The sequence below is a fragment of the Mus musculus genome, chromosome 7, assembly GCF_000001635.26.
Source record: "Mus musculus strain C57BL/6J chromosome 7, GRCm38.p6 C57BL/6J".
Taxonomy (NCBI): Eukaryota; Metazoa; Chordata; class Mammalia; order Rodentia; family Muridae; genus Mus; species Mus musculus.
Genome location: NC_000073.6, coordinates 129574771 through 129599644, shown reverse-complemented (window position 1 = coordinate 129599644; position 24874 = coordinate 129574771). Strand labels below are relative to the sequence as shown.

The 24874-nt window shown below is 42.4% G+C and overlaps 1 protein-coding gene across 3 annotated transcripts in view; it reads right to left on the bottom strand.

Annotated features, from left to right (window-relative positions):
- Positions 1–7951, bottom strand: part of Wdr11 (WD repeat domain 11) — a 44045-nt gene extending 36094 nt beyond the window's left edge. For 2 of the 3 annotated variants that reach the window (XR_378226.4, XM_030242306.1), the window contains exons 1-3: positions 7582–7951; positions 6558–6669; positions 467–620 (exon numbers count right to left, since the gene is read on the bottom strand). Coding sequence is in view for 2 of the 3 variants with exons in the window: in XM_030242306.1 (XP_030098166.1) it covers positions 467–620; positions 6558–6669; positions 7582–7667 (352 nt within the window). In the remaining variant the exon portion in view is untranslated. The remainder of the gene's footprint in view (positions 1–466; positions 621–6557; positions 6670–7581) is intronic. The other variant, NM_172255.3, reaches the window with a different exon arrangement.
- Between the last annotated feature and the right edge of the window lie 16923 nt (positions 7952–24874).

Sequence of the window (24874 nt, the reverse complement as noted above, 5' to 3'; positions counted from 1 at the left end):
CCTCACATATGCATATTTTTTTCCCAGACAGGCAGGATACCTTCTCAAAGACTTGTCTAAAGAATACTATAAAAATGTTAGAGGAATAACACTAAAAGAAAAAACAAGCAACTCTTAGGACTGTTAGAATGCAAGCTTGCTAATCTCTATTGCTTTATCACTCAGTGCTAATGGCTATTTCACTGCAACTGCAGACAAGAGTACCTGACAGTATAAGCTTTGGAAGCTCGAGAATCTCAACAATGTAGCTGAGGCGGACACCGAAGTCAATGAGTTTTACTATGGTAAGAATCATTTCACATGTAAGGCAATACTGTCTAACAGTATATTCAGAAGGAAAAGAATGGTCAATGCCTCTCAGTACTAGGCTGACACCTTCAAGAGTTAACCTGGAAATAACCAAATCAAGCACAGGGAAAGAGAAACACGGACAGAGTGGTCTGAGAGGAAAGGAGGGGCTCCGCACCTTGGATGGGCTTCACGTGCTCTTGGATCTCACACTGGGCTACTCCGGCTGCTACATCCCAGACAATGATCTTCCCAGTGACATCCGCAGAAGCCAAGCGCAGGCAGTATGGAGAGCCGATGTTATGGTGATAGTTCTCCCTGGCCCACCTGACCTGTGGGGAGGAGAGATTGGGTCAACCTCACTGCACCACAGGACACTGGGCAGCATTCTCACAAAACAGTAACCATTCAGATGATTAAAAAAGTTTGGTATGACAAAGTAGGAAACTAGTATTAATTCTGAAACTTAGACATCTATCTTTCTTTCTTTCTTTCTTTTCTTTCTTTTCTTTCTTTGGTTTTTCGAGACAGGGTTTCTCTGTATCACCCTGGCTGTCCTGGAACTTACTCTGTAGACCAGGCTGGCCTCGAACTCAGAAATCCGCCTGCCTCTGACTCCCAAGTGCTGGGATTAAAGGCATCTGCCACCACACCTGGCTCATTATTTAGTTTTAAATATTGTACTTAATTTTTAAAAAACCACAATGCCTGTAAGATGTAAACAATGAGGCAGAGCCTAAGTATTTTGGTGACATCAGATATGAAGACCACGGAATTTTTCAAATGCCTAGGTCATCAAATCCCAGGCCATCTTGGAACTTGGTTTTCCTAAAACTGAATTTTGGCAAAGCATCTAAAATCATTAATGGGTAAGAAGAACATTTTTAACTCGCACAATATGTACTCACTGATAAGTGGATATTAGCCCAGAAACTTAGGATACCCAAGATATAAGATACAATTTGCTAAACACATGAAATTCAAGAAGAATGAAGACCAAAGTGTGGACACTTTGCCCCTTCTTAGAAATGGGAACAAAACACCCATGGAAGGAGTCACAGAGACAAAATTTGGAGCTGTGATGAAAGGATGGACCATCTAGTGATTGCCATATGCAGGGATCCATCCCATAATCAGCTTCCAAACGCTGACACCATTGCATACACTAGCAAGATTTTGCTGAAAGGACCCAGATATAGCTGTCTCTTGTGAGACTATGCCGGGGCCTAGCAAACACAGAAGTGGATGATCACAGTCAGCTATTGGATGGGTTACAGAGCCCCCAATGGAGGAGCTAGAGAAATTACCCAAGGAGCTAAAGGGAACTGCAACCCTATAGGTGGAACAACAATATGAACTAACCAGTACCCCGGAGCTCTTGTCTCTAGCTGCATATGTATCAAAAGATGGCCTAGTCGGCCATCACTGCAAAGAGAGGCCCATTGGACTTGCAAACTTTATATGCCCCAGTACAGGGGAACCCCAGGGCCAAAAAGGGGGAGTGGGTGGGTAGGGGATTGGGGGGGAGGGTATGGGGGACTTTTGGGATAGCATTGAAAATGTAAACGAGGAAAATACCTAATAAAAAAAAATAAATAAAGAAGAACATTTTTCTACATTCTATTATCCTAATTAGAAAGAAAAAATTAGAGATCTAAAAACTTTTGGAGGGAAAAGGGAATAAACAACCTTGCAAACCTCTAGCAGTATCCTTTCAGAAAGAATACTTTCTTTAAATAAAGTTTATGCTCTATAATTAAAATTCATATTAAAAGTGAAAAAAAATAAAGCTGAAGTAAATGGTTCAATAGAATGCTTGCTGCCTATGAGGACCAGAGATCACCAGCACCCCTACAAATGCTGGGTGGGCACAGCATCCGGACTGGAATTCTAGACAGGAGCTCTCTGGCCAAGCTTGATAGCTAGACTTTTCAAATTAGTGACTTCTGAGTTCAGCAAGAGACCTTGCCCCCAGTACATAAGATGGATAGCAACTGTGTAAGACATCCAGTGTCAACCTCTGGGCTTCACATATATATGCACACACAGTACTTGTGCTGGCTAGTTTTATGTCAACCTGACACAAGCTTGTGTCATTTAAGAAGAAGGACCATCAATTGAGAAATTTGAGAAAATTAGATTGGCTCGTAGAACATTTTCTTGATTGATGATTTATGTGGATGGTGCTACTCCTAGGCTCTTGGTCTTGGGTACCATAGGAAAGCAGGCCGAGCAAGCTCTAAGAAGCAAGTCTGTAAGCAGTATTCTTCCATAGCCTCTGCATCACTTCCTGCCTCTTGGTCACTGCCTTTTTGTTCTTGTCCTGACTTCCCTGCATGATGGACTACAAACCATGAGATGAAATAAGCCCTTTCCTCCCCAAGTTGCTTGTAGTTGTGTTTTATCACATAGGAATCCCAACTAAGACAGCCCCATAACACATGTACACAAACATAAACATGAATATACACATGCACACACAATTCATATAAACATGCCAAATCATTAAAATATAAAAATAAGTCTTGGCCTGTTGGTGCATTAATAATTCCTGGTACTCGAGATAATCTCTGAGCATATGTGTCCTTATTTGGCTGGATTTTGATGAAGGACAATTTGGCACTACTCTAAGACTTACTGGTTAAATTTTCAAAATTACTTAAAACTGTATTTCCTTTTGCTTTACGCCCCCATTTTGTTTCCCTTCTGTGTTTCATTCAGTGATTGATGGCAAAAGTATAAACCATTATAAAGTCTACTTTCCATGAGTAAGAATTAGGGTCTGTATTCATAATTTCAATATTTCTTTAATACTTATGCTTAAATATGTTAATTTAAGAGAAAAACAATCCAACAAAGATCTTCACAATTCTTGCTAATTAATGTCTGAACTTTTCCCCTTCAATTACTTTACACACCTGTTCATTGTAAATTTCCTCAGCCATTTTACATCATATTAGAGCTGCTCAGAACTTGGATACACACCTGAAGTTTTTCTGAATTTTAATTATTTTCAAATTACTTTTACTATTCTGGATAATTTTGAGATTACCCATATGTTTAATAAAATTGAACTTCATATTTCAAAACAAAAAAATTCCTGATACTCTGGAGGCTGAGGCAGAAGGACTCCAAGCTCAAGGCCAGCCTGGGCAATGCAGCAGCATCCTGTCTTAAAATTTTAACCAATAAGATAAGAGCTGAGTATGCGGTTCAGTGGTAGTGTACATAGTGAGCTTGTACAAGGCCCTACCCAGCATCACAAACACAAATTAAAAATAAAACCCTACCAGAACTGTATGGTAAATCTGATGACACCCTGAACATTAATAATCAGAGGAAGAGACACATCTATCTCATGGTCATCACCATCAGCTGTGGCTTTCCCTGGCGACCCCTGAAGCCCGGGACTACCTTCTGTCTCTCTCAGCACCCTGCCATTGTATAACGTGTAAATACCCAACTTATTTCACTATGACCAGCCCATGGATAGCTCCACAGAGCAGACCACAGAGGCCTTGCACTTCTATTCCATAACCAAAGAGTAGATTCCAAATCTGCTGTTCAGTTTAATAGATAAACATTATAGAATCTTCAAATATACAGAAACATAGGTCATCATACATAGGTGTGTGCACCTAGAAACAACCATATATAGAGAATACCAAAGTAGAAAAGAAATGCCACAAACTACAACAGAATTTATGGAGAAGATGAAAATAAAGTTTTCTGAATACTAATTTTACTGATCTTTAAACTTCTCAGGTAAAACTCTTTTTAATAAATGTGTACATGTGTGTGTGTGTGTATACATATGTATATATTTACATTTGAATACCACGTGTATTATGTATACTGACTACATACAGGTAAATCTAATAACTTATATTGTATGGAGTTTGCAAATATGAACTCAGCTACCTGATATCATGTGTTTATAACCTCAAAGCCAATATGTACAGGGCATTTGCAGACAAGGACAGACTGGTGACTAACCAGAGTTGACCAACACATGCATGCAACCAGCTGTGGGACAATAAGGAATCCTTACTTCACTCCTAACGGTGCAAATAAATGTCCATCTCAGAGCTTTACCACTGTTTTCTATATTTGGGCTTTTTCTTTGCTATCTTATTTAAAATGGTCCCTAGCATACTGCTCCTTACTGTGGCTGCATGCAAGAGGTTACAATGTGCCTAACCAGAAAAAAAGTGTGAAGTAGCTCTGTTCAGAGATGCAGCTGTTGGTAATGAATTCAATTTAGGTAGGAACAGGAATACACAAAGGCTATGTACTGATGAGGTGATACAATGTGTGTCCAGAGGGTCACAGGAAGCTGACTGCTTAGAAAACAATGAGTTAGTATTTCCTAACTCCATGTCTGCAATGACATTATGGGATATAATTACTCTGAATAGGAAGAAACGTGTGTGCATGTATGAAGTTACAGCACTGAGGTCTATTTACATAACTTCTAAGACACTTATTTATAAACGTCTGCATAATCAACTATGCACACCAAGCTACAGAAAACAGAGAGAACATAGGAAGGTACAATTCATAGAAAGAACCCAAGAAAGAATTTCTCATCAGTAATGTGAGCTAGAAGATAATGAAGTGGTATTTTAAAATTACTTCTAGAAAATTAAACTACCAACCCAGAAATCTTATGTCCTTTGAGAATATTTAAAACAAAACAAACAAAAAAAGAACCAAAGGCAAAATATTTCCTCACACCAACAAAAGCTGATAAAATTAACCAAGATATTCACTTCAAGAATTGACAATAATTTCTTCAGGTTCAGAAGAAAACAGACTTATCAAATTGAAGCCCAAGTCTACACATAAATGAAACTCCAGAAAAGACAAAAGAGGAAAGAGAAAGGGGAGGTGACAACACTTCTCTCCTTGAAAACCTCAAATTAAAACCTCTCTACTTTATATAAAACTTAATGATGAAAGCCTGGATGCCTTCCCCTAAGCTATAGAAGTACCACTTAGCATTCTGACTCACTGAAGTTAGAGGTCCTGGCCAATGCAATATGGAAAGAAAAACAAAAATAAGCAAGTGGAAATTACTGAATTAAATTGCTCTGGTTAGCAGATGTCATGGTTATATCTATGTCTAAAAATCCAGCCCAAAATTACTAGTTCTAATAAGTAAGTTTATCAAGACCATAGGACATAAGTGAATATGTCCTATGATATAGTTTCCCTCAACTTCATACCAAATACAAAAATTAACTTAAAATTTATCAAGGACTGAAATAAAAAGCTAAAAATAAACTTGTAAATTGCTTGATGTTGGAGAAACCAGTGATTCCTTGGATATAGCACAAATAAATGGAAAAGTAAAATAAAGAATAAATTATATCAAAATTAAAACCATTTGTTCTTGAAAAGGCACTGTCAAAAGAAATGAAAAGAAGACCAAATAATAAGAGAAAATATCTGCAGGTTATGCGTCTGATAAGGGGCTCATTCAGGTCACGATTTAATAGTAACAAGGCAACACATTTCAAAGTGGGCCAAGAATCAGAGTAGGCATTTTTCTTAGTTACTTAATTACTAATGTGAACAGACACCATGACCAAGGCAGCTCTTATAAGGACAACATTTAATTGGGGCTGGCTCACAGGTTCTGAGGTTCAGTCCATTATCATCAAGGCTGGAGCATGGCAGAGTCCAGGCAGGCATGGTGCAGGAGGAGATGAGAGTTCTACATTTTCATTTGAAAGCTGCTAGTAAAACACTGACTTCCAAGCAGCTAGAATGAGGGTCTTAAAGCCCACATCCACAGTGACACACCTACTCCAACAGGGCCACACCTTCTAATAGTGCCACTCCCTGGGCCGAGCATATACAAACGGTCACAGGGCTTTTACAAAGACACACAAATAACCAGCAAGTCTATGAAAAGATGTTCATGAAATCACAGATTATATTCGCCATGAAATCACAAATCAAAACCACAGTGTGACTCACACCCACAAAGACAGTTACACTTTATATTTTCTTAGCACATGGTAGTCAGTGTTCAAAACTAATGGATGAGGGGGTGCTATGGTAAATGACAGAACTGGTATTTCCACTCACCTTTTCAAAGTGCCCCAGAACTAGCACTTAACAATGTATTCTGGATTGACATTAAGTCATGGGTATGTAAATGCTAGGCAACCCTAGATAATTGTATTTATATCTATGACTTAATGAGAACCTGATGACGTATTAAACTTGAGGTTATGGGGCTGATGTGTGACTTAACTTACCTTAACAATATCAGCTTTATGTTTTTCTAGAACTTGTAGAGTTTGGGCAGTATTGGAATCGATCACTACCACCAGTGAATGGCATCCATATGCAATTAAACCTTGCCAGCCCCTGGCGAAACAAGTGTTAAAATATAAAACAAAGCGACTCAACTTTGCCTATCATAAACAAATCTAGTTCACATGTGCCATTATTAGTAGTACTTCTTAAAGTGAAAGGCTTGTGATATTGTTCCATTTACAAAACACCCCCAGCTAAGTTTACAAATATTTATTGAGACTCATTTTCACTCAGATCAACAGTTCTAAAAGATATCTACAAAGAGCTCTGATGTGCAAAACCAATCTGGGCTGGTTTTGTATGAACACATGCTGTCTTATTCAGCATTTAATAACATTTATTTTTTATAACAACATAGAATCCACAATGCCCCTAGGATGAGTGACTAGTCTTAGTCCTTTCAATCAGATAAAAAAGTACATGAGAGGTCTCAGCCTCCGCAGCAACATTCCTAGCACAACAGTAATAGGATTTGCCTCACATGGTTAGTTCTCAGAACCTGGGTGTTATTTCACTGTGGAAAGAGAACTGGCTGTGGAGGCCGTGCTTCACGGGAACCAGTAAAGATAAAAGTGGGAGTAGGTAAGTGACAGGACACAGTTTGGGGCATTGTTGAATGCATCTAAGTGAAAAAGAGGAGTCTGAAAGAGTAAGAAAGAGTCAGGACCAGGAAGAGAAAAGGAGACAAGGAGAGAAGCCCTCCCGGGTGCAGGCTGGGGAAGAGGAAATGGGGACAGTAAAGGAATGAGATGCGGAGAAAGAACCCAGGACTGAAACTGTCTGCACCGAGGACCTGCCGGCTCCAGGCATTTGCGACTTATAGGACAACACAAATGTCTCAACTAAAAGCAAATCTGCGAGCTGTGGGACGCTGGCCGCGGTCTAGGCGAGGAAAACCGGAAGCCCAGTGTTCTTCCCCGTCCCCTCGCGAACTGCGGCCGAGGCCGGAAGCACTGCCCTCACCAGTCCACCGCCGCCTTGTTGTGCGCGTTGAGAGCCCCGGTGAGGGTGCGCGCTGACACCTTGAAGTTTACGGTGTAGGGTAACATCGCGGCGGCACCCCGGCCCTCCCCACCGGCAGGCAGGAAGCGACACGAGCAGCTCTTCCGTTCCAAAGTCCGGGTAGTCGCGTCCGCGCCAGCAGTTGGGTTCCGTGAAATCCCAGGTTCCTCCTTCCAATAGTCCGTCGTCTCTCCAGGAACTAGGACTTCTAGGTTCCTCCCTCTCCAAAGTTCCGAAACTCAAGTGAATCCCATGGAGTGTGGGTTGGAGCTAAGCATGGAAGAGGGGTTCTGCTACCAGTCGCATCTGCTTTCTTCCTTTTGGGAGAAAGATTGCTGGAAATCGTGAAAACAAAACAATAAAACTCCCAGTTTGCTTTTCTGCCTTTGATATGTTAATTTAGGGCAACTACCATTGCCAGCCACTGTTTGTTGTAGAAGGGTCCTGCATGAGAAGACACAGTGACTGTCTACTCACTAATGCTCACTAATGTTTGTTCTCTTTTTATTATGTGATAACTATCCTGGCTAATAGGGTTTGCATAACTCGCTCCCAAAGGACCATGTATTAAAAAACGTGATTTTCCCTACTTTAGGAAGAAGGGCCCATTGGGAGGTTTTTAGATCACTAGGAGAAGCGCCCAGGTTGGGGTGGGAGGTGCTGTTGAAGGGAATTGTTGGACCCTGGTCTTTTCCTCCTTATTTTTTGTGGCCCATGAAGTGAAAGGTTTTGCCATCTTGCTGTGCATCGTCACCATGGTATAGGTTCAAGAACAATGGGGCAAACCAGGCATGGACTAGAAGCTCCGAGATATTGTCCTTTAGAGACTGAGTATCTCGGGTGCTTGTTTCAGATTTGGAAATCTGGCCAACACACAAGTGAGGTGAGGAAGACTCAGTGAGTAAAGATGTTGAGTGTCTTTTAGCAGCAATTTAGCCATTTGTAATTATTTTTAAAAATACCCTATTGGGATATTTTAGCTCACTTTGTCTTTTCACTTCTGAGTTATAAGTATTCTTCGTTTATTATAAATTGAAGTTCCTTTTCATATATATATACATATATAATGTTTATTAAAATATACAAAAGTATGTGTTGAATAAACATATAATATAGAAATATATTTTATGATATGTATATTATATGATATATAGCACAATACATTATAGAAATTATATATTATAATATGTAGTATTATAAAATATACATACATAATATAAATACATACTATGTTTATATATAGATTATATTACAATATTTATATATAAGATTTATATTAAAACATATAAGATGTATATAAAAAAACCACTGTCGTTCCATAAATGTCAACATGAACCTTGAGTCAATTGGCTACGCAAATATTCCCAGCAAAGTCAAAGGCTGCAGTTAAGAGGACTTAAGTGTGTTCTCCAGCACCAGAGTGAGACAGCTCACAACCACCTGTAATTCCAACTCCCAGGGTTCACACCCTTCTAGACTCTAGTGCTCCTGCTCCTACACAAGAACATACCCTCACATAAACACATAGTTGAAATGAAAGGAAATCTTAAAAAATGATGAAATGAAACAAATGTTGGTAAGTTGTTCTTTTGATATTCTTTACTATATATGTAGATTTCATCTGTATTTTTAGTTACTGAAACTGCATAGCATGATGACTCTTGGAACCCTGCTGATAGTCCTGCTCAGTGCTTGCATATGTAAAAATCTACATGAATGTCCCTCTTCTCCTGCATCTTCAAGGGGCTCATGGAAGGTCGGTGTTACTGAGGGCTTTAGGTCACTCATTGTGACTCTGAGAAGCATCTTTAACTCCTTTCAGCCTCTGTGCTGGCTTCAGTGAGACGTCCCTCACCATCCTGAGCATTAGAGCATTTGATTTTTCAGTTGTCGGTTGTTTCGTAGGTTCAGGAGGTCTGGCCTGGATGGAGGAAGTGTGTCACTGGGGACAGATTTTGAGAGTTTAAAGGCTTAGATAGACCATCTCAAGTTTGTTTTCTCTGCTTTCTGCTTGTGGTTTGAAATGTAGTTCTCATGTGTTCCTCCATCTTGCCTGTTGCCATAATTCCCTGCCTTGATTGATGCTTATCCCTCCAGAACTGTAAGTCTAGATAAACTTTGTCTTTCCTAAGTTGCCTTGATCATAGTGTTCTGTCAGAGAGATAGAACCTGCACTAATACAAACTCCTTCCCCCTGTTATTGTGGCAGAGAAAAGGATTAAATTAGACCAAACATTTACAAAGCCTTAACGTAACACTTAGCTTCCTATAATTCCTTGTTTATTTACTGATAGGCATAAAACAAGGCCTGCTGTTTTCAGTGACTGCATTGCTTCCTCTAAGATATCATTTTAGCAGATAAAGACCTTTCTTTTTGAAGGCATGGCTTGCAAGAGAAGAATTGATAAGGATTTGGGTGAAAATAGAGTCCAATTTGGCTTGTGAGCCTCCAAGACACAAACACCATGACAGCCAGCTTTAAAATGAGGGCTATCAGATCATTTCAATGAATACAGGGGCAATATTGAAAGAATTATTGGCCTACAAGGGATATCATCTCTCTGTCTACCATGTATCTATCTATCTATCTATCTATCTATCTATCTATCTATCTATCTACCTATCTATCTATCTATCTATCTATCTATCTATCTATCTATCTATGCATCTCTCCCTCTCTCCCTCACTCTTTCCCTCTTCTCCTTCCTCTCCCCTCTCCTCCCTTCTCCTCTTCCCCTCCCTCTTCCCTTTCCCTTCCTTATCTGTCTCTTCCCCTTCCTTTTCCCCCTTCCCCTCCTCTTCCTTTTCTTTTCCCCTCCCCCTCCCTCACTCTGTATCCCTTTCTCTTTCTTTTTCTCATTTTCCTCTTCCCCCAGGCTGGCCCAGAACTCACTGTGTAGCAGCAGAGTGGCCCACAACTCACTATGTAGCTCAAGGCTGGCCTCTAGTTTATGTCAGTCCTCTTGACAAAACCTCCTTCTAAGTACTTGTCAAATGAAGGTTGTCTTTATTCAATCCATTTCGAACAGACCAGAGGAAGAGTTTTCCTGGCCAGTGTTGGACAGGAGCATGGACTTAGGCTGCCCTGACCTATACAAACAACCTTTTAAAATATAAGGAATTATATAGCTCAAGTAGGTATATGCATGTATGCGTGCATACATATATGTGCATGTGTGTTCACGTGTGCATGTGTGCATGCATGCATGTGGGGCAGTGGGTGTGGAGGAATAAAGGGAGTGGGAGAAAACCCGAGTCCTGCCAGAGTTCTGGTGCTCTGGGCAGGCAGACACAGAGGATTGCTGCACGCTTTCCACGTGTGTGTGTCCAACTGTGGGAAGCTACGGACCCAGCCCATTGGGGGTGGACAAGGGGAAGTCCTAGGTCTCTGGACCTCATAGAGGCCAGAGATAACAGGTTCTCAGTCTCGGGCATCCCAGACACTGCTGGACACCATGGAAGAGCTGAGAACAAAATGGGGGCCCCAGGGGCGGCTCAGTCAGTCCTGGAGCCGAAAGGAGGAGAAGGCAGGGAGAGAGAGGGTGCTGGGTGGTTCCCATGAGGGTGAGAGTCCTTGGTCAGGTCCATGGCTGGAGCACAGGAGTCTTCTGTCGAGAGGTTAGACACGGCTCGTTAGGGGAAAACCTGTCCCATCGTTCAAGCATGGCAGGCCTTGATGAGCAGAGACAGTCTATGGTTTTAGAGCTTTATTGTAGAAAGGCAGGGGGAAAGAGAGAAGATGGAAAGAGGGAGAGAGGCAGGCCATGGCCACGTGGGGAGGGGGAGGGAGAGAGAAGGAGGGCTAGAGATTAGAGTAAGAAAGGTGAGAGCTTAAAGCAAGTGAGGAGAGATCAAGCAGCCCCTTTTAGAGTGGGCTGGGCTACCTTGCTGTTGCCAGGTAACTATGGGGAGGAGCATACTTGACTATAGTCAGATAACTGTGGGAGTGGAGTCTAGCCAAAATGCCAGAAGCTTGTGTGCATGACTTATAGTCACAGAATTATGGAGTTGGGGGCTCTGTGGTGTCAGGCACCTGTCTCTGGGAATGTGGCTCACTATTCCATCCCTTGTAGAGTTTCCTACTGGGTCACTGGAATAAGCCTCATTCAACCAAAATAGGCTACCTTTCATGGCCACACACATGCATGTGTATATATCTGTGTCTGTGTGTGTGCTTTGTTTTACAGTTAAATTTAGAATAAGTAAATGTTCATTGTATGAAACTATAGAAATCACACAAATGAATAAACACCCAAGGTTGTGGGGTTTGTTTTGTTTTGTTTTTGTTTTGTTTTGTTTTGTTTTGTTTTGTTTTGTTTTGAGATGGGGTTTCTCTGTGTAGACCCGGCTGTCCTGGAACTCACTCTGTAGACCAGGCTAGCCTCGAACTTGGCAATCTGCCTGCCTCTGCCTTCCAAGTGCTGGGATTAAAGACATGTGCCACCACTGCCTGGCCCAAGGTTGTTTTTTAAGAGTCTTGTATCTTGAGAAATACACATACAATATTTTTATGAAATCAGGGGACTATTAATCATTTCTTGCTCTCTCACCGTAGGAATTTGATATAATCATTCCTAATCTTCCTTCATTGTTCTTCCTCTATCTTTTGTATTACAGAGATAATAATGCTTTAATGGGAATATGCAGGGCTTTCACAGATGCAGGGTCAGGCTACCACTGCATTTCAGTGTTCCGTGTGATAACATGCCTGTCAGTGGGATAGGTACCAATTACAGAAAATAAAGAGAAGTGGGGCTTTCTGGAGGTCTGGGCAGTTTCCAGCCTGGAGTAGAGTCAGGTGCCAGGCCCGGTAGACATTATCCATCCTCTCTCTAACTCTGTACCTTCTGCCTGCACTCACATGGGGCCTTCCCATAGTGTGTGTCTCTCACAGAATCTACTCCCAACATCTTGGAGCCTTTTGGGGACCTGATACTCCAGCCCCCTCTGTGTCTTCCCAAGTTCCTTGCTGCTACCACTTAGCTGGACATCTGGGTGACTCCCTGGTTCTCCACTAGACTCATGTGTCTGGCTCACAACTCAGGGGCAGGAGACTGCCAAGTATACCAATTACTGAGAATTTGTCTCTGACTGTTTAAGCTGCTCTTTTGAGGTAAAGTGAATTGCCCAGGCGTTTCCAGCCAGATGAATCAATGGACAAATACCTGAATTTGCCATGTGCCAAGTTCCTTGTGTTTGTTTCATTAATGCAGAGGGTTTCAATAAACATTAGAAAATAAAAACAGAAATTAACATTTCGCATTTGTAGAAGAACATGGTAGTTATGAAAATTAATTCTCCATGAGAATCAAGCTTAAATCTCCATTATGGTTTGTTTGGGTTTTTTTTTCAGTTTGTTTGTTTATGTTTTTGTTTTGTTTCTTCTTCTTCTTCTTCTTCTTCTTCTTCTTCTTCTTCTTCTTCTTCTTCTTCTTCTTCTTCTTCTTCTTCTCTTTTGACAGGGTTTCTCTGTATAGCCGTGGCTGTTCTGGAACTCACTTTGTAGACCAGGCTGGCCTCAAACTCAGAAATCTGCCTGCCTCTGCCTCTCAAGTGCTGGGATTAAAGGCATGAGCCACCACGCCCGGCTATATTTTTGTTTTGTAAAAGGGGAAAAATGCTAAGATTCTTGTATCATGTCAGGAAAGGGCATCTACAAAACTTGTTGATTTGAGTAAGAATACTATTTATTAAGGAGCAGTGAGATAAATGGAAACTTTCACTTGTGATTCTATGTTACATATATATCATATATAACATGTATGCAGTATGTATCTTACATATTTTATGTGTGCATGTAGGTAAAAATCACCAGTATGAATCACAAATACAAAACATATCTCCCTGTGCAGTGGTTTAGTTCCTCATATAACTTGTCATGCTGGCAAGATGGTAGCTCTGGGGTAGAGGATGTGGGTCAATGATCAGAATCCCAGAAGAACAGGCCAAAGAGCAGCCCCTGTGGAAGGTATTCTGTTGCCATGACTACAGAAGACACTGTTGCTCTGCTCCATTCAGCCCTCTGAGCAGTCTTCACATGGTCATCTGCTCATCACAGAGGATATTGGGATTGATGATTCTAACTCATTAACCCACAGCACTGGGTAGTACGTACAAACTTCGGTGTTTTGAGGTGGTGATAATTAGGTAGCATCAGTTTTTAAGCTAAGCGGGGGATTGCGTATCCCTGAGCAGTATCCATTTTTCTCTAACAGTGTTCCAGGGGTAGAAGGCATTTATCTCTGAAAACCAAAACCACAGGGTCTCCCTAGGCTCTGCTCAGAGTTGTCTTCTGAGCACTACCCTTCTCCTTCACCCTATCCCTCCTCACCCAGATCACACATGTCTGTGGAGTGCTGACTGGGTGTAACGCGAGACCCATTTATAGTTCACGTGCCTGACAGCTTTTGATGTGGATATAGCCAAGGAGCAAGCAAATATAAAGGCTGGTATTTCTAAGCCTGTGCTTAAACCAAACAACACCCCCTTTCTCCAGTGAAATCAGTCAACAGTGGGAAGCCTATGGGTCTGAACAGGAATGGAAGGGAAGTGAGGTATTACTAAAGTTGGGTTCAAGCAACTGCTCTCAAAGTAGGTCAGGGCCCCACCGTTCCTCCATTGGACATTGGCTACTGCTGCCCCCGTTACTCCAGAGCATTCCTCCTTCTGATGCAAATCTTACCCCACATTACTGGGCTTTACTTCCTGGTAGGCACCATAAAGAAATTGTGAGCATCTCACTCCTTCAAGGCACCAAGCCCCAAGAAGAAGCACCTGCAAGGCTGGGCTTGGGCGTGGGTGTGGCAGCCTCACAACACAGAAAATGGGATCCTGGGCAGTAAAACTGTGATTCTGTCCCCTTGGATGCCGGCCTGCAAATGCTGCTTTCTCTTTACACTTCTGAATAATCAATTCCTCATAACAATTTCATTTCTCTCATGATACAAGATGTAATAATAGCCTGGTCTAGGAGAGACTCCTCGAAATCCACCAGCTGTTGGGCTGAGCCCTATGAAAGTGCCATTTCTATGCACCAAAGAGTGGATGGACATCATCATTTCCACGTGGTTTTGCCAAAGGTAGAGCCAGCCCCAGGGTTTCATGTCTGTTAAATTCAGAGTGGTGGGTAGGATGGAGGGTCAAAAAAACTTATGCAGAGGTGGGCATTCCTTTTCCTCCTGCCAGGGTGAAAGTCCCTGGGACAGAGGTAATGCTGTGCAGGCTGCCATAATACATCCAGCAAGTCACTGAGCATGACACAGACTAACTCAGGGAGAGCACACAAAGAGAGCCCGTGATGGAAACCTCATCCACCATGATGCGGTTACGCTTTGAAGAGCCTGGTCAAGCTAGTGCCAGATTTGTATAAGTAACTTCAGGTTTGGGTGTTGCATGGTCAAATTTGATAACCAGGTATGTATGACATTGCCAAGGTCATCTTTAAGAGTGACAGCCATGTCATACGCTCATATATAGCCTCTGCTCATAGACAAGGGCCTGGACTGGCACTGAAAGGAGGCCTACTAAAGTCATCTATGAGGATTTTTACCTCCTCCTCAGCCCCCATCATTGAGAGCCTTTGTCACAGGCTGGTTTCTTTTGGTGAGAAGTCTCATGACTCAGAATCGGAGTCCAGACACAGAGGTGCCTATATGCCTATTCCTCCTGATCCTCCAAAATTGTCTTAGGATTCCTCCACAGAGTACCCATTGTCTCCCGGATGCTAGCAAGAAATGGCCTTCAACAGATCTGTGGGAGCCTCAGACAAAACCAGAATTGAACTTCTAATAAGCGTCATTTACTGAGCCTCCTCCCCTGTCTGTGTGCTGAACTCTTCTTCTCCGAGCTTGTCTGAAGGAAGAGTTCTTCCAGGGGATCTTCCTTGATGCCTGCTAGACTTAGGTTTTCCAGAAGCAGATACTGAGCTGGGGTTGGGAATTCCAACTACTTGTCAGAAATATTAAGAAAGGGAATCAGGATTAAACGGAGTAGGAGCTGAACCGACCTGGAGTATTAGTTAATTTTCTCATTGCTGTGACAAAATACCAGACAAAGGCAACTTAAGGAAGGGTTTGTTTCGTTCCTAGTTTGAGATGATTTGAGGTGATGCTGTCTGTCTGTCTGTCCATCTGTCCCGGTGGGGAAGGCATGCAGATGAGCACTCCAGGCTGCTGGCCACACTGCATCCTCAATACAATACAGGAGGGGGGGAGAGAGGGAGGGAGGGCTAGCTCGCTCCCTGGCGCTCAGTTCACTCCCCCCTTTTTATATATAATGTTTGAGATGTTTGAGACTCTAGCCCATGGAATGGTCATACTGACATTCGGGGACAGGGGTCTTCTCAGCCCAATTAAATGTCTCTAGAAACATTTTTACAGATATACCCAGAGATTTGTCTCCTAGGTGATCAAAGCTAGAGGTTGCTATGGGAATCCAGGTTACCAAATATTCTGGCATTGTTCACATGTGTGAGTGTGTGTGTGTGTGTGTGTGTGTGTGTGTGTGTACTCCAACACACACTTTTGGAGAGAGAAAGATGATCTGGGGGGCAACTTTTGTGAGCAATTCATTAAGGTTCAGAGCTTTATATCTGCCGTCCCATGGAATTCTCATGGTTCATAGTGAAGGGTGAAGGGTGGACAGAGAATCTCTGGACAGGAAAGATGACTTTACTGGCAACCCATGTGGAAGCGTGTGATCAGGGAATCCACTTACCAACCCTACTGCACAGTTCCCACTCTGGGGAGACTCCGGCCCTTCAGTTGGTCTGATTAAAGACCTAGTCTGCTTCTGGAGATCGATGCAGGTCTGTTTTCTTTTATTTCTGTGTTGCCTCCACCAGTCTAACCAATCTAAACCAGAGAGAAAAATAAGGTATTTATTCTCTTCACGGGCCATAGAGTTGCTAATTTCTCTCACATCACCTTATAGCAAAGCTGAGAGCCCTTTCAATTTCCCATCTCCCAAAGCAGCCAATCTTATAAACCTAAATTTGAAACTCTTCATACAAGAAAAAAAATCACCCAGCGTATTTGTGTTTGTTTGCTTTCTCCTACCATGATAAAGACTGTGATCCAAAGCAATGAGGCCAGTGAAGGTTTTATTTGGTTTCTATGTCCAGTTCATATTTCACAGTCCACCACTAAAGCAAGCCAAGACAGGAAATCGATGGAACTGCGCAGGAACCTGGAGGTGGGAACTGAAGCAGAGGCCATAGATGGGTGGGCATTTGACTTGTTTCTCATGGCTTGCTCAGCCTGTTTTCTTTTAGATCCCAGGACGACCTGCCATGGGAGGGCACCACCCACGGTGGGCTGGGCTCTCCCACATCAATCATTAGTCAAGAATGTTCCCCACAAACTTGCCTCTGATGGCAATTCCTTGATCAGCATTCCTTCTTCCCAGCTGACTGTAGCTTACCGACAAACACATACGTGGCACACTGCTTTTGCACACTGGGTTGTAAAGACAGATTTTTTGCTCTGAGTGTGAAAAATCCATCTGTGTGTTCTCAGCATCTGTCCATGTGTGCCGAGGCATTTCCAGGTTAAAAGGCGGGTACAGGCAGTATGGTCATGTCACCTGCAGTGACCTGGAGCTCCCAGGACACAAACAAGGTCTCTGGAATCCTAGGACTCAAAGACACCATCCGTGTCATGGGGATGGCGAGTCGCTAGGGAAGGCACCTGTGCAGACTGAACATCTATACAAGTCTCTTTTAAGGAGCATCCCCTTCAGTTTTGGACTCTGCTGTTCAGAACCGTGAATGACTGGAGTTTATGCTTAAGAGATTGCCAGTCTGGCTAGAATAATAGCTATAGCCTAACAACCCTAAAGAAATTATTGCTGCTGTTATTATTATTATTGCCTCAAACTCTTGGGTAAGAATTTGCAAAAGGCTTCATAGTCCCTTTATGCAGGAAAAATAAGAGGCACTCAAAATAACTTGATGACAGGCACTCAAAAATTACTGACTTAGAACTAAAAGAAGATGGATTCTGATAAGAAAGTAAATAAAGTCATAACTGAGGATATTTATGGAAATCAAGGAAGAGATGCTGCTGCCCAGTGGAATTTAACATCATATGGCCCTTAATGTCCCTAGTGATTTATAGAAGAACTCATTTCAGTGTTAACAACCTGAGCATACAGATCCTACTGCTCTCCCTTCACAGGTGAGGAAACCAAGACACTGATGCTCCCTCACACTCACGCTCACACTCACACTCATGCTCACACAGCTACCTGTGCAGCCTCAGTTGTCATTTTGCCTAGTGGATGCCTTTGCCTATTTTTTGGTGAGAATATTGCATGCATCTCAGGGGAACTGATTATACCACACACTCTCTCACAAGCACACACACACACAGAGAGAGAGAGAGAGAGAGAGAGAGGGAGAGAGAGAGAGAGGGAGAGAGAGGGGGTGAGAGAGAGAGAGAGAGAGAGAGAGAGAGAGAGAGAGAGAGAGAGAGAGAGAGAATCTGATTGTCATTTTCCTAAGGCTTCAAATTCCCTACCTCCCAGTTACAGAGTTTCATGAGTGGATTCATGAGTCAGGCCTAGGCTAAGCAGTATACTACATTGTGATGGTTTACGCAGATTGTCAACGTAACAGGATCTAGAATCACTCTGAGGACAGCTTTGGGTATATCTGTGAGGGGTTCTCTATATCGTGTAAACTGAAATGGGATGACCCACCCTAAATGCGGGTGGCACTGATCCCAGGGCTTGGTTCACAGACTGAACTGTGAGTTGAATGTTAGCGTTCACTGCTCTCTGTTTCCTGACTATGGACACAATATGATTAGCTGCTTCTCACTCCTGTTTGCAGAACTCCCCAGCCATGCTGGACTGTGTCCTTTAAGTTTCCAGGCAAACTGGATCTTCCCTCCCCTAAGCTGCTTTGGTCCTGCATTCTGTCACAGCAACAAGCAAAGTAACTGTTGCAGGCAGAGACCCTGGCTACAGTAACTAGTTGGCATGGCCACAGATGGTTAAGCTAAACATTTACATTAAAAACCTAGAAGCTGGGAGAATGTAAGCCTGCTAGAAAAGGCAGCCTGAATGTGCTCAGCTCAGAGGAGAGGAGAGCTACACAGAGACAGGCTTGGCTTGATGACGTCACTGATAACTTCACTCATTATTTCCAAACACTACCCTGGACTTATCCCATTTAAAAAATAAACCCAGTGATCTCTTTTTGTTCTAACATTCCCAAAGAACTCCTGGACTCACTCGAATCACTTGCTAATTTATCTCCTTATCACTAAGCTACTTTTTATCTCCCCTGTACCAGTCATGAAATCACACAGCATGTGACTTTTGAGGTCGGCTTCTTTCTTTAGAATGTTTGTGGAGGTTTATCCACATGGCATATGCCAATATTCCACTTATGGTTGGTGTCCAAATTGCATTGCACCGAATGGCAGCGTGACATTTTGCTTACCCATCTACTTTTCTACCGTTTGAAGGCCTACTTTATGCATCAGTGTATAAATATGCATGCGACACATGTGCTCATACCATGCACATCCGTGTGTACCACGGAGCTAATGGAGGTCAGAGGAAAACTTTTAGGAATCAGTTTTCTGCCTCCACTGTGGGTTCCAGTGATACATAATAAGTCATTATAATCCTATTAGGGGTTATTAATAATATGACATAATTAGTTGGCAAGATTTCCACCCACTCTGTGACATCTTTCCACTGACTTGATAATGACTCTTAGTCTTGTTGGAATTCAGCTCATCGGTTTTTATTCTGTCTCTTTTATGCTAAACCAACTTTTAATTTTCAGGATAAATTGAACTTGGTCATGGTAAATAATTCTATTGCATGTTGCTGGGTTCAATTTGCTAAATGTCTATTGATGAAGAGTTTACATTTAAACACATGCAATATATTGGTTAGTAGTTTTCTCTTCTTATAAAGTCAAGTTTTAATAGGAGGGAAATACTAGTCTCTAGAGATGATTTGGGAAGTGTTCCAACCTTTTCCATTTGGGAAGCTTGTCTTCGATTCTTTAACTGTTTAGCAGAGTCACCACTGTGATTCTCGAGCCTTGAAGACCTTCTGGGAAGGTCTTGTGTGTAAGCAGTCCATGCTTGTTATTGATCTATTCAGATTTTCTATTTCTTCTTGAGTCAGTTTTGTTTGGTTGTGTTTTATTGTGTGTGTGTGTGTGTGTGTGTGTGAATGAAAAGGAATTGTGAAAGTAGCTCACTCTTTCCTGTCCTGCCTTATACCATCATGAAAGGACACAGTTATAAATCACTTACTACACACCAACACCGTTAATCTTGTACTTTTCTGCTCCCAGAAGAATGAGGAATTCATTCCTGTTTTTTATAACTTTTCCAGACTCAGTCATTTTGTTATAGCAGCTTAAAACTGACTAAGACTGCCCACTCCACTCTCTCTGGTGGTTTCCAGTCTGTGACTAGGAATGCACTGTTATTTTTTAAGGGTGCTGAGTGGCTAGATAGCAGTGTGTGTGTGTGTGGGGGGGGTGATTGGGACAAGCTGAATGCCATGGAGCTCACTGTCCTTAACCAAATCAACTGTATTTCTTCTGTAAACATTATAGCATGCTGTAAGACTTCATTTAGTCCCTAGGAGGCTGAAAAGAAGCACCAATTTTGTTTCTCACTGCTGTTACTGAAAGAAGACAGAAGCCTGACTTTACCTACACAGGTTTTTGGGTTTTTTTTTTTTTTTTAACTAACATCCCTCTGTTTTGTATTTTTAAAAAACATTCCTGAAATTGAACATATCATGGCTGATAATTTGATATAGTTTAATTGGCAGAATTTTAGTGACATAAAATGATGGCACATTTGAGATTAACCATTATTTGAGTCTATAAATTCATTCTTGCAACATTCATCTTGAAGTAAAATTTCTCCCTTTATACATGAGTAAGCGTCAAGTATCTGTCTCAGAGATAAAGACATCTACTGAACCCTCTGAAGGGAGAGATAATGGGACTCGGAGTCAGGCTAATGACAAGCAAACACAGACAAGGACTGTCACGGTGCCTCCTTCCCAGGCTGCCTGGATTCCACCTGTGCTCTTTCCCTCAGCAGCAGGATCGTTAACTAATCATAAAAAATGGGAAACTAAGATTATAATAACACCTAGTCCAGTAAAGATTATGTAAGATGGTCTTTCTAAAACATATGGTACATTTTGCTGAAATTATTCTAATCATCACACATGCATCACCAAGCAACATTTCATTTTAGTAAGAAGGCCATGTTTTCAATTCCTTTGAATGCTTTTCAAATGATTCTCAGAGGAAGTCTCCATTGTATATCAGCGGCTCCTCTGATTCTATCAACGTCCTTGTTGATGAGGAAGCAGGGATGAGACTGGTTTACTGAGGAGGCAAAACACATCTTGGTGCCAGAAGCTGACTCTAAAGCGAGTGAAGAGTTAGTGGGTGGTAAGACCAGATGTCTTACCTCAAAACCAGGACATGATGAAAGGAGATGTCATTTACGATTATTCCATGACAACACACATCACCTGGACACATGTCCTGGCCCCTCCCATTACCCTGGTCCAGAATAGCAGAAGCTATCCAATGCTGCAGCAAGGCTGGCAATGTGTTACATCCCCCAGCCTAACAATGCCCGGCCTTCATGAGCTGGCTCGCAGAGTAGATGCCAAAGGCTCTTGCTAGCTTCTTCTGTCCTCCATGTAGGTGACCCTAGCACTGGCAACTGTTGGTGTCAGACTCACCTGGAGGCTTTTGCTCTGCAGACAAACAAATTTGCAGTTGCATTTGAAAATTCACCATTTGAAGATGGCAGGGTGGGGCCCCTTTACCTTCCCCTTACTAGCAGCCTGAGAGGTAGGCTGTATGTCCCAGTCATTTTTTTCCCACAAGTACAAATTGAAGTACAATAAGGCTGGGGTTTTGGGGTAGCAAACAAAGTCGGTAGGCATAACACCTGGGTTTCTATGTGTGCCTATTGCAATGATTCAGTCACATTTGTAAGACAGGTAGCAGGCTACTCAACCCCAGATATACCTAGGTTTCAAGGACAACATGAACAATATGTTTACTGTAACTATTTAGAACTAGCATAATTTTGCAGCAAGATGAGCAAAGTGGGTGCATATGCTGCCCCCTTTCCTCCATTCACATCTAAATGTAAATGAGTCGAAAGTTTTACTTTAAAAACATCCTCAGATACATTCTTCTTCAATTAGAAAGAGATTTACTCGAAGATTTTAATTAGCAGCAGTAATTGCCTGTGACTCAGCTTCTAATCAACCATGACCCAGTAGAGCATGGAAGCCCATGTCTGGGAAGGGGTTCCCCTTCACAGTGCTCTGTCTCTAGGAAAATAAAAAAAATATCAAGGAGTAAATGAAAACTGCCCCTAGTCTTGTGGTTATTTTTTTTTCCTGTTTTAGTGTTTTTGTGGTTTTTGTTTTAATTTCTCTTTGGAACTCAAAATCAAACCTTCTAGTTAAGTTCATGAGCACGTTGGGAGCATAACAGAAGCTTACTGGGTCAGTAGTGGTAGGGGGTCTAAAAGTGCAGTTAAGTGTGGACTATTTGGGGAGCAAAGGCATGGAAGAGGCTGCGGGAAGACTGACATCTTTTGAGAGGAATTGGCTTCCTCCCTATTTAGAGGCCATGACACTGATAAACTGTTAGTTTGTGACCTTGAAGTAGGACACCCAAACCATCCCTGTATCTCTTCAATCAAAAATGAGAACGAACGTGCCATGGGTCCCTCTTTCCTTCAGAGACACAGTGGCGGCTATGGGTGTAGAGCAGCATTCTCTGACTAATACAGGGAAGGACGGGTGGTGCTTTTTCCTGAGAGCTTCTAAGGGGGTTTGCCACTGAATCACATTTTCTTTGCCATGGTCCTAAACTCTCTGCCTCACTGTCACAAAACACAATCTCTTCTCTTTACACATGGCAAATCGGATCAACAGCCCAACAGGTTCTTATACTTCAGTTTGATAGGGACCCTGGGCTGGCTGTGGAGAAAGCCAGAACTTCCCAGGTATTAGTGGCAAACTGTAGAGTGGAAGAGGCTTCTGGAGTCATAAGGGGACCTGAAGGTCTCTGGTTTGGAAGGTGGCCCTCAGGCACCCACTCTTGATTCCAATCTTGTTTTCTCATCCCACACCCCCTCCCACCCCAGGCTACTCTTTCCTTACCATCCACAAGTCATTTGTGGACTTGTGGAATCTCCTAAATTCCAGGCTTTAGTCCGGCAAGTTTGGGGAGAAGTATCCCTTTGCACAGGTCCTGCTTGTTGGGTAATGTCAGAAAGCCGAGAGAGGACGCAACACGCCCAGAGGCCCAGCATACCATGATTCTGGTCTCTTTATCTTGTTCTCTACATGCTATGACTCTGAAGAGAGAAGCATCATTTCTAATCATTCTTCCATAAACTGAAGACACTCAATATAGAATTCCAGAAATTGGCATTTAGACTATTATTAAAATACGTGCTTTGGCTGGTCAGTGGTGGCACACTCCTTTAATCCCAGCACTTGGGAGGCAGAGGCAGGCAGATTTCTGAGTTCGAGGCTAACCTGGTCTACAGAGGGAGTTCCAGGACAACCAGGGATACATAGAGAAACCCTGTCTCAAAACAACAACAACAACAAAACCATAAAGACATGCTTTACAGTTTGGACACACATCTCCATGCAGGACTGATGGCGGTGAAGACAGGAGAAGCTGGATTTGAAGCAGGAGCCCACCCGATCTTGGAAGAGGGGGACATCCTGGTAGGAGAAGGTCCCCCTTCCCACAGTGACCAGCTCTTGCTGCCACAGAGAAGTTGTGTTTTAGGATGCCTTTGCCAACAACTCCCAGAGGATTCCTATGTTATTTGCAGGATCCTGATATAATTCCCCTCAAATCCATCTACTTAATTAGTGACCCAGCTAATAGAGTAATCAAAATGAACTCCCAGAAGTCATGGCTGTGCTGTGTTAGAGAAAAGAAGTATGCAGAGAAGTTATTTCAGGGAAAAAAAGTCACGAGTGTTGACTAATTATAGCAACTTCTCTTATTAGATAAACAATCTTGTTTCATAAGATCGGGGCTGTTCCATTGCTCAGCGGAGACAAGCTGGCTAAAGTAGGTTATTTTTCTGCTCACAGTCAGGTGATAATTACTCAAGCAATGATTATTTGTAGGGCAAAAATACATAGGAAGTCCAAGTAATTTAGGAGAGCTTCCCCTGTCATCACTAGAAATGTATGTCCTTGTTCATACTGCTACCAGCGTAGCCCTAAAGCATAGTTCTGTTTAAAGCCACCCTCAGACCTGGTCCATAGCAATGGCGATTCCTGCTTCACAGACTTGGGGAAATGAAGGTGCTCCTTATCTTACAGGAGTGTGATTCGGAAACTACAGGGAATCAGAGCCATCGCTAACCCAGCCTCAGAGCTGCAGGCTCTCCAGCTCCATCTGTCTATTAATACGTGCGAGGATGTCTCAGCTGACATCTGCAGGTCTAAGACATTCACCCCTTAGCTAATGGCCTGGGCCCCTGGGGTGCTCAGCCTGACCACCCATGCCTTTTTTTTGAAGTGATTATGAGTGAACATTTGGCTTTGTGTTCTTTGTTTTTTGAAATGACAACAGCATGCTTTTCTCTCTAATTAGCAATCATTGCCTGCTGCTAGGAGTCAAAGCAGAGGATCTGGCTGGTGCTCTGTCTCCATGCCAGGCTCTGTGAAGTGCAAATACCTCTTCCCTCCCAGAGCGCTCTAAGTGACACCCCCACCCTGCCTCTCTTCATCACTGCATTTCTTCCATGCAGCAAAAGTCACAGAGCAGCAGCCCAGGAGCCAGATAGCCAAAATCATCCTGGTGAGAAAATCACTTGGGGGTTTGCTTGGAGGCCCTTGGCTACTTTGGATTTGCTGAAAGAGTCAGTCTAGCCTGGGCTTTTCTATCTGTTTATCTGCCTTTTTTGTATTCATCTATTTCCTCCCATCTATCATCCATCTATCTACCCATCATTCTATCTTTTTTCTGTTGATATAAAAGTAACATCATAAAATTTCCCCCTTAGAATTGTAGAATTCCATGCTCTTTATATTCCCAGACCTTATTAATAATTGCTTCTGTATTTCAAAACATGTTCATGGCCTTCGAAATATATCCTGTACCTATGAACAATCTTTCCACACTTAAAAAAGATTTCTCCATGCCTCAGCCCCTGACAAGTGCTGATCTACTTCCCATCTCTGTGGGTTTGCGTAT